We start from the raw sequence: 10,447 nt of genomic DNA, 5'->3' as shown, positions 1-10,447 counted from the left end.
AGCCCGCCAAGCTCCTCAGTCCGTGGGATTCTCCAGGTAAGAATACTGGAATGGGTAGCTATTCCGTCTTCCAGGGAATCTTCCTGACCCAGCCCAGGTATTGAAGCTGGGTCTCTTGAATTGCAGGCAAATGCTTTACCATTTAAGCCACCTTGCCATAATGGAATTAACACACTCTCATCTATATTCCTGCCCACCACCCCCATTCCAACACATATACCACTTCGTTTCTAATTTCACCTCATCCTACTCTCCACCAGGGGCTTCCTTGGTGGCTCAGCTGGTAAAGAATCCTCCTGCAATACGAGAGACCTGGGTTCAATCCCTGGGTTGGGAAGATCCCCTGAACGATGGCATGGCAACCCACTCCAATATTCTTGCCTGAAGAATCCCATTGACAGAGGAGCCAGACGGGCTAAAGTCCATGGGGTTGCAAAGAGTTGGACACAACTGAGTGACTAAGCACTACTCTCCACCACACACAGCTCAGCTCAGAGGCCTCCCTGTTGCTCTCTGCCTGTATTAATACCAGAGGCACTCCTGTTTCAGAGCCTTTGTTCTGTTACTCTCTGTGCCTGGATGTTTCCCCTCAGGTATCTGGTTGGACCCTAGCTCCTTTAGGTCTTTCCTCACTTAAGCTTTTCTCAGTTAACCTTTTTCTGACCTTATTGACAAATTCAACAAGCCATCCTCCCTACCTTTCTTATCTCTGATTTTTCTTCATAAAATTTACCACTACATACCAAACATCCTGGGGCTTCCCAGGTGGCACTAGTGGTAAAGAATCTGCCTGCAATGCTGGAGACGTGGGCTGGATCCCTGGGTCAGGAAGATTCCCTGGAGGAGGAAAAGGCTATCATCTCCAGTATTCTTGCCTGGGAAGTCCCATGGACAGGGGAGCCTGGCAGGTTATAGTCCATGGGGTCACAGTAGAGTTGGACATGACTTAGGGACTAAACAACAATGAAAACAACAATCATACATGTTACTATCTTCCTCCACTGGAGTATAAGCTTCAAAAAACAAATGTCTATTTTGTACTTCAGTATGGTTCAGTCCTTGGGTCAGAAGATTCCACGGGGAGGAAATGGCAACCCACTCCAGTATTCTTGCCTGGAGAATCCCATGGACAGAGGAGCCTGATGGGCTACTGTCCATGGGGTCACAAAGAGTCGGACAGGACTGAGGGAGCACTACTATCAGCAGTTCTAGCATGCAGCTTTTCTCAAAAAAATGTTAAATGAATGTGCTTATCTCAACTAACTTGCCAACTCCTTAAAGGCATATGTATCTTACTTGGCAAAATATCCAAGCTCCAGCACACAGGATCAAAAGTTAAATTAATTGTTTCTGAAAGATTAGGAGAGAAATAAGGAAGCAGTTGGTGTTTGCAATACTTTATCCTCACCCTGCGCTCTCCATAGGCAATTTCACCCATGTCCACTGTTTTCTTTACTGCCCATGTGCAGAAGACAAGCAGGTTATCTTCACCTAGATCCTTTGAGCTCAAAACCTGTACTATATTCAAGTTCATACTTGACACATTTTGGACCTCAAATTCAGCATGGCCTAAACCTACTTCTTCCACTGTAACCAAACTCAGCAAACGCCACCATCTAAGCCCACTGTGTGTCACCCTTGACATTTCTCCCATTCCACCAATGTCCATCACCGAGTCCTCAAAATTTTATCCTCTGAAAAATCCCTAAATCATCTACTTGCCCATCTCCAACACCTCACTCTTCTCTACCATCAAGGATCTAGCCATAAGCCTCCTGTATCCTTGCACCCAATATGTGCTTAGTTGTTCAGTCGTTATCTGACTCTTTGCAATCCCATGGACTGTAGCCCAACAGGCTCTTCTGTCCCTGGGGATTCTCTAGGCAAGAATACTGGAGTGGGTTGCCATGCCCTCCTCCAAAGGATCTTCCCAACCCAGGTCACCAGCAATGCAGGTGGATTCTTTACCGTCTGGGCCACCAGGGAAGCCCAAGAATACCAGAGTGGGTAGCCTCTCCCTTCTCCAGGGGATCTTCCCAACCCAGGAATCCAACTGGGGTCACCTGCATTGCAGGCAGATTCTTTTACCAGCTGAGCTACCTGGGAAGCATCCAATATGACCTCCACTGACAACCAATCTTCATAAAGCAGCCACTGATCTTTTTCAAAATGCTTACCTCATCGGATTCTCATTATCCACTACTTAAAATTCAGCACTTTCCCATAGCTCTCGATTAAAAGGAGGCATCAACTTCTGTCCTACATGGGCTGGCTTCTACTTAACTTTCCAGATTCTTCTCATGACCAGTCATTCTATTCCAGATGAATGATATGCCAACCAGACCCCCAATGTCCTGAGAATTTTACCTATGCTGTTCCCTCTGCCTGAAACACCCTTTTCTCTTTATCCAGAGTTGACTTTGCCTGTTTTAAGTTAGCTCAAACACTTCCTCACTTCCTTCCCTTGACCACATTAAACTCTTATAAAACCCCTTTGTTATGCTGCTGCTAAGTCGCTTCAGTCGTGTCCGACTCTGTGTGACCCCATAGACGGCAGCCCACCAGGCTCCCCCGTCCCTGGGATTCTCCAGGCAAGAACACTGGAGTGGGTTGCCATTTCCTTCTCCAATGCATGAAAGTGAAAAGTGAAAGTGAAGTCGCTCAGTCGTGTCCAACCCTCAGCGATCCCATGGACTGCAGCCCTCCAGGCTCCTCCATTCATGGGATTTTCCAGGTAGGAGTACTGGAGTGGGGTGCCACTGCCTTCTCCCTTTGTTATACTTTAATGCAATTTTCCTCACCATGTGGTCAGTTTCCCTCACAATACCAGAAAGCAGGCTGTTTTTACTTCAATGCATCCACCATGCCCAACAAAGCAAGCACACAGTAGGATGTTGATGGAAAACATGAACAATTCAAATGGGGCAGAGTTAAGGGAGGAGTGGCTGTGTTAACTTTGGTGAGTACTTAAAGCTCTTAATAGAATGAAAACATTTAACACTCCCCAAACCAATTACACACACATCTATATTGTTGGAATAGTCAAAATCTGGCAACACTGTTCTACTGGCATTAGGCTTCATGGCCCACCTAAGTACCTGAGGTACTACCACCATCCTGGGGCCAGCAGAAGATACGGCTCTAGTACCTCCCTTCCATTAATTCTCATCTACAATTTGGAGATTGTTAACCATTCTGCTTAAAGAAAGTGAAGAGGAACTAAAGAGCCTCTTGATGAAAGTGAAAGGAGAGTGGAAAAGTTGGCTTAAAGATCAACATTCAGAAAACTAAGATCATGGCATCTGGTCCCTTCACTTCATGGGAAATAGATGGGGAAACGGTGTCAGACTTTATTTTCTTGGGCTCCAAAATCACTGCGGATGATGACTGCGACCATGAAATTAAAAGACGCTTACTCCTTGGAAGGAAAGTTATGACCAACCTAGATAGCATATTGAAAAGCAGAGACATTACTTTGCCAACAAAGGTCCGTCTAGTCAAGGCTATGGTTTTTCCAGTGGTCATGTATGGATGTGAGAGTTGGACTGTGAAGAAAGCTGAGCCCCGAAGAATTGATGCTTTTGAACTGTGGTGTTGGAGAAGACTCTTGAGAGTCCCTTGGACTGCAAGGAGACCCAACCAGTCCATTCTAAAGGAGATCAGTCCCAGGTGTTCTTTGGAAGGACTGATGCTAAAGCTAAAGGTCCAATACTTTGGCCACCTCATGAGAAGAATTGACTCAGTGTTAAGACTCTGATACTGGGACTGAGGGCAGAAGGGGACGACAGAGGATAAGATGGCTGGATGGCATCACTGAGTTGATGGACATGAGTTTGGGTGAACTCCGGGGGTTGGTGGACAGGTAGGCCTAGCGTGCTGCAATTCACGGGGACATGACTGAGCGACTGAACTGACTGCTTAAAGAGCTCTTAACAGTGGCTTTATTTGGGAGAAAGGGTCTGTCCACAGTTTCAAGCAACAGAAGAACAACATTTTCTGAATGATTAGTATGGAGGTTGAGAGATTCCAACTAGTTGAGGGAATTCTAATTATTCAAAGAACATACAAGCAGATTTAGTGGGTAAGAGTTCAGATTCAAATCCTTCAAAGGTTTTGTTTCTAGTGCCCACAAGGCACCTGGATCATGATCAACAGGCAATCTGGTTTATAGTACCATGCTTAACTCAGACCCTTTACACTAATTAGGTAAGTGTTCCCCTGAAGCAAAAGGCAGGAGTGATTCAATACTGAGCACTTACGTGTAAGAACTGTTGTAGGCAATCAGGATTCATTTACACATTGTACAAAGACAGACTGTTGATCAAATCTATAGATTTTATTATATAGTTACACCCAATTGTGTTTTTGCTATATACTTTTAACTTGAGGCATCTGTAAAACCAGTACATTAGATAAATCCTGAAATTCCACCAGTTATAAGCTATTTAAATATTGCTTATACAAAGTACTTGGGGTGGGGGGGAGGTGGACAAAGGCTTATTTACAAAATGGAAGTCAGATGCAGCAAACTTATGATTACCAGAGGATACAGGGGAGAAGGATACATTGGGAGATTGACACTGGCATGTACACACTACTATACATAAAACAGGTAAGAGTAGGAAATGGCAACCCACTCCAGTGTTCTTGCCTGGAGAATCCCAGGGACAGAGGAGACTGGCGGGCTACAGTCCGTGGGTTTGCAGATCGTTAGACACAACTGAAGCAACTTATCATACAACTAAAAAACTGTATAGCACAGGGAACTCTACTCAATACTTTGTAATGGTCTATATGACAAAAGAAACAGTGGATATCTATGTATAACTCATTCACTTTGCTATATACCTGAAACTAACACAACATTGTAAATCAACTACACTCCAATAAAAATATAAAAAAGTCTTAAAGGAAAGCCAGCACTATATAAACACTTAAATAAAGATCAATGTTTAAAATACAAAGTAATGTTTTTTATTCACTGATAAGCTAAAGGTCCATTTCAAGATGTTTCTTTTGTATGCTTAATAAGTTTTATTAGCAAGCAAAGCCCTGTGAAGGATGGCATCATCTAGTCCTCAGACTCAGATTCATCTTCATCTTGACTAATCTGGAAGTAACGAAGCTCGTAAGTCTCCTTGTCAGATGCAACCACACGAAGCCAATCACGAAGATTGTTTTTTTTAAGGTATTTCTTGGTAAGGTACTTCAAATACCTTTAAAATAAAAATAAATTTCATTACATATAATACTTACTACATAAAGGCGTATATAAGATGCACTGTCATATCCATCTTCTGTGTTCCTAGTTCCCTCTAATTATTTCATTTGTACTAAATATTGAGCAAGGCTGCTAGGGATATAAGGTAGCATTCTCAACTCCAATTAGTATCAATTTATGCCCTACAACAAAACCCTTATTCTCCCCCACCCTCGCAATAATCTTTATATGGAGACTAATATGAAGGATAGCAGTAATAGTAGCTTCCTCTTCAGTCTTACTTCGACATTAGATTTTTAAATTAAACAATATGATCTCATTCTTCAAATGTTACATGCCAATATCAACATTCTCTTCACCACCAATCTCCCTAATTTCAATCCCATCTTGGATCAACAAGAGGCAATCTGTCAACAGGGCTGAATCTTACTCACAAGCTCAAGATTATCCAGTCTTAAAACCTGCATATGGCGCAGTCCTTATAAAAGCTTTCAGTGTGGCCTGATTTCATTATTCCAATCACTCTCCCTTTACATTTTACAGTTCTGAACTCCTACACATTCCTCTAAAGCCTTCCTGCCCTCTGTCAATGTTGCTCCCCCGTTAGGAATCTCATTCCACTGGCAACACTAAGCTTACTCTCAGGTTCTCTGCAAACTCCTGCTATCCCAATCTCTACCTTCAATACAGCAATTACAATATTGCATTTATAACAGTTATCTGCATGTCCATAAGAACTTTGGGGACAGATACTTCATCTCCAAATCCCTAGTGATTAATTCACAACCATAGCTAATGTGTACTACCACCACAGGCTCCTAAGTCTTTGGCTTACTACTGTATTTCATTTACATGAAGCTTTCCCTGACCACTTTAAACATCAACTTTCTTTATGCACTTATGTACAGCTCTTACCAACTACTTACATTACTGCATTTCATTATCTCTCTTCTATGCTTAAATTTAAGTTCCTTGGTAGTGGCTACCTAGTGTGTTTGGTTCACTGCTAGGCTATGCAGTAACAAACAGTGCTGTCATTATGAAGTTTTAATATTTACTATCGGTCAAGAAAATTTTAATGAATGAAAACTGGCCACAGGATGAACATTAGAGAAATTTACCTTTGATTGGCTGCTTCTATTAGAAGCTAGGACACTACTCCCGTACTACACAACAGACATGTTTCTCCAAACACGTTCTAATATTACAACACCCAACACTGTTTAAACAAAACACGATGGAAAACACATACCAACCTTTTAGAGAACTGTTTCTCAGAAACGACTATGATTTTATTCTTGAAGCGTTCAATGTGAACGACATTCCCAAGATTTCCAGTTTTTCCATTCACTTTAACCTTCTCCCGCAGAAACTGTTCCTATTTTAAAACAGAAAAAATGCCACACTAGGGAAGAAAACCCTAGATATTCACTAGGGAAGGTACCCTAGGAACAGAGATTAGGTTAAAATCCAAGATTATATAATTCATTATTAGAAATTCTACTAAAATGATAAAACCAAGCTGAGTAGAGTGATACTTACAAAATTTCCCGAATCAAAAATTCCATCTTCTACTGGATGAGTAAGATCCAAATTAAACTTCCAGGTTGACTTCTTAGGCTTCTTGTCTTTCTTCTACAGAAAAGTTAATATAAGTATGGCTCTCTACAACAATTTATTCACATATAAAATCAAAACCCTGTTATCAGTGCAGAGATGTACAGTGAGGCTATACATGTATGAAACGGTGCAAAATTCTAGACCCTACGTTTTTCTAACCTGGCTATGAGTAGGGAAGTACACTCACTAACTTGGTTAAAAACCAAGTTTCATGAAATCCACTGGAAATTTCCCTTGTTCATCATGTAAGTGTTTCACAACTGCAAAATTCAAGAAATCTCAAAGTACATGGTGACCTATGGTTTCCTTCACCAGAAGATTCCCAAGAATCCTATTTTTCAAATGGAAAAAATTAAGAGAATCAACCTCCTTTCAACAAGTTACCCAGAGCTTGATCAGAACTTCTAATTAGGTCCATTCCCCCCCCCCCCTCAAATTATCAAGACTAAGTTTTGTGGGCTTTTATTATTTTCCAGACTGCACATGTTCAATTTCAAATTACCAGGTATGTCTTTACTACTGCCACCCCCTCTGCAGGTGGGGAATCAGGTAGCCTACCACTTAGCCGAAGCTCAGCTCCAAGCCAGAATGGGATATTCCTTTAATCTGTTCTGCTTTTTTGAAAAACGGATTTGTGTCAAAAATTTTTATCCAAACTTTGAAACAATCTATGGTTTTTCCAGTAGTCATGTACAGATGTGAGAGTTGGACCATAAAGCAAGCAAGCGCTTAAGAATTGATGCTTTTTAACTGTGGTGCTGGAGAAAATTCTTTAGAGTCTCTTGGACTGCAAGATCTAACCAAACAATCCTAAAGGAAATCAGTCCTGAATATTCATACTGAAGCTCCATTACTCTGGCCACCTGATGAGAAGAACTGACTCACTGGAAAAGACCCTGATGCTGGGAAAAGGCTGAAGACAGGAGAAGGGAACAACAGAGGATGAGATGGTTGGATGGCATCACCGACTCGAAGGACATTTGTCTGAGAAAGCTCCTGGAGTTAGTGATGACAGAAAAGCCTGGCGTGCTGCAGTCCATAGGGTCGTAAAGGATCGGACACGACTGAGCGACTTAACTGAAACTGGTAGAAAAGAATACTAGGAGCTGGACTTGACTGGGCAATTTATACCTCTGAGTATCAATTAGGTTTAGAAATGAAGTTTTACCCTAACATTTCAAATGCTCTTTGGATGGCTTTAGGTACTGGTTCCCTTATTTAGTAAGTAAAAACTTTGAAAAACGCCACTTCTACATTCGCCTAAGAGTTCTGGCTTTCACCATTTTAAAAACTTTTATCGTGAGATAATGAAGAAACCTCTTCCCTAACTTTTAAGTTCTCTGAAACTTCTGCAACCGCGGCTATCCCGGGAAATTGAGTGCCTCAGCTCTCTCACTTCGCCTGGCAAAGCCATTAGACCTGCCGCATTACCCACCGTCTCTTCCTAGTGGAAACAAACAGGGTATCATCGGCGTTATCAGGCGCGAGATTAAAAAAAAGTAATGGCCCAAAGGCTGTCCCACTAACCCCGTTCACCGTCCTGCCTCCTCTTCGTTCCCTGCGCTGCCACGACCAACCATCGTAAGCCAATTCGGGCCTACCTCGAACTCCACAAGACCGCATGGCAGTCGACAGCAGTTAAGAAAAAAAAAACTTCACAATCTTAACGTTCTGCTTGTGTTCCTAACCGAAGTTCCCATTTTTATCCTTCCTCTGCCTAAAATTAGACGATCTCAACTCGCCAGCTACAAAACTCATCTACAACAGGCGAAAATCAGCTCACTCCCGGCAACAACACGAACACTCACCGGCGCCATCTTGAAGGCTTGCCCCGCGATGAGAGAGAAAGAGGCTGCCGGCCGCACGTATTTATACCGAAGCGTGCTGCGTCACGCGCCGAGAACGTAAGATCGCCGTCTCTCTGAGGAGAACTTGGGAGGAGCGCAGAGGCCAGTAACCCAGGAAACCGGGGGTTGGTTCGGAGGGCTGGAGGCAGTCAGTTTACTAGGGAGCGCCGGCCCGCGGGTAGGCGAAACCATTCACGATACTGCGCTGGTGACTGCAAGTGCTGGTTGACCGCAGTGGTGTCTGCGCTTACTTGCTGGGAGACCGCTCCAGCTACACACACCCGAGGGATGCAGGAAACGTTTTTCACTAATAGCCTGGGTCTTTCGTCCAAATCAGGGCAAGGCAGTGTCTCGGGTTCCTTTGGGATCTCCTGTCTTATATTGCAATTGTAATCCTCTAGCAAAAAAGTTATTTCTACATATATGCTTTGACTCTAAGTCTTGTTTTCTGAATGACTGTTGAGGGAAATCAGTGTTTGGGGAGCCAAAATTAGGTTCTTGAGGTTAAACAGAAAATCTTTTAAGAGAAAAATGCGTAGTGCTCACGTGTTCACACATGTGAGTAATTTATCTTATTTTATTCTATTTATAGGTTTTAGAGTTAATCCTGGGCTTCCCTGGTAGCTCCGCTGGTGAAGAAACCGCCTGTAATGAAGGAGACCCCAGTTCGACTCCTGGGTGAATGAAGGAGACCCCAGTTCGACTCCTGGGTGGGGAAGATCCCCTGAAGAAGGGATAGCCTACCCACTGCAGTACTTTTGGGTTTCCCTGGTGGCTGAGATGGTAAAGAATCTGCCTGCAATACGGGAGACTTGGGTTCTATCCCTGGGTTGGGAAGATCTCCTGGAGGAGGGCATGGTAACCCACTCCAGTATTCTTGCCTGGAGAATTCTCGAGGACAGAGGTGCCTGACAGACTACAGTCCATGGGCTCTCAAAGAGTCGGAAACGACTGAGCGACTAAGCACAGCACACAACACAGAGTTAATCCTAGGACTCCTGACTCCATCCTCAATGCCTCCCAGTAAACATTCGAGGAATATTTTCAGTTCAGTTCAGTCGCGTCCGACTCTGTGACCCCATGGACTGCAGCACGCCAGGCCTCCCTGTCCATTGCCAACTTCCAGAGTGTACTCACTCATGTCCATTGAGTCGGTGATGCCATCCAAAGAATATTTTGCTGAGATCTAACTACTAAAATGTACAAGACGCAAGAGGATGGATATGTGGTGGTGACATACTTGATGAAAAAAGAAAAAAAATAGTTTCTGAACTTTGAAGGGTTCTAAGTTGATGTCATTTCAGAAATGTGGCATGCCTCTCAGCGTTCTGGAGTACTTTTGTTTGTTGAGGTGAAACTGTCATGCAGCGGGGAGGGGTGGGCAAGTGTACAGGCTGGGGTGGATTTTTGTTAATTTGGAGATCGACCCTAGAAAGGGATAGCTGTGTATGTTCTTGGTGAAAATGATTAGTAATAGAGCTATGTTTAATGAAGCATAAAACATGTAGATTCTAAATAGAAGTGTTGAATTCCTAGAAAAAATTCATTTCAACTTTTTTTGCTTGTTTGCTTCAGGAATCACTGTAATTTTATTTTATAAACATTAAGGAAAAAGAAGAGCAATTGGCATTTTCTCCTCCAGGGCTGCCCAGGCTGAAAAGTAGAAATGATCCTTGTACTATTGATATTTTGAAAATAAGCCATTAATTGAGGCACTTATTACTTTATTGCTTGTTTTTGGCAGTCTTGCATGCAATGA

The 10,447-nt window shown here is 42.9% G+C and overlaps 1 protein-coding gene across 1 annotated transcript; it reads right to left on the bottom strand.

The window, feature by feature from the left end:
* Positions 1 to 4,315: 4,315 nt before the first annotated feature.
* On the bottom strand, positions 4,316 to 8,755 carry RPL22L1 (ribosomal protein L22 like 1). The gene is made up of 4 exons (XM_027541345.1): positions 8,650 to 8,755; positions 6,764 to 6,856; positions 6,478 to 6,599; positions 4,316 to 5,216 (listed from the first exon to the last, which is right to left on the bottom strand). Exons 1-4 carry the CDS (start codon positions 8,656 to 8,658, stop codon positions 5,072 to 5,074), a joined length of 369 nt encoding a protein of 122 aa, XP_027397146.1. The 5' UTR covers positions 8,659 to 8,755; the 3' UTR covers positions 4,316 to 5,071.
* Positions 8,756 to 10,447: the final 1,692 nt, after the last annotated feature.

This window comes from Bos indicus x Bos taurus, chromosome 1 (genome assembly GCF_003369695.1).
Source record: "Bos indicus x Bos taurus breed Angus x Brahman F1 hybrid chromosome 1, Bos_hybrid_MaternalHap_v2.0, whole genome shotgun sequence".
Taxonomy (NCBI): Eukaryota; Metazoa; Chordata; class Mammalia; order Artiodactyla; family Bovidae; genus Bos; species Bos indicus x Bos taurus.
The sequence above is the reverse complement of the archived record's forward strand: the minus strand, read 5'-3'. Positions and strand labels throughout refer to the sequence as shown.

Bases quoted from the DNA above. Each gene is read 5' to 3' on its own strand.
- RPL22L1 (XM_027541345.1), bottom strand. The intron at 6,600-6,763 runs GTAAGTATCACT...GTTTTAAAATAG, and splicing joins TTTTTGATTCGGGAAATTTT to GAACAGTTTCTGCGGGAGAA. The intron at 5,217-6,477 runs GTTGGTATGTGT...TTTATTTTAAAG, and splicing joins GAGAAACAGTTCTCTAAAAG to GTATTTGAAGTACCTTACCA.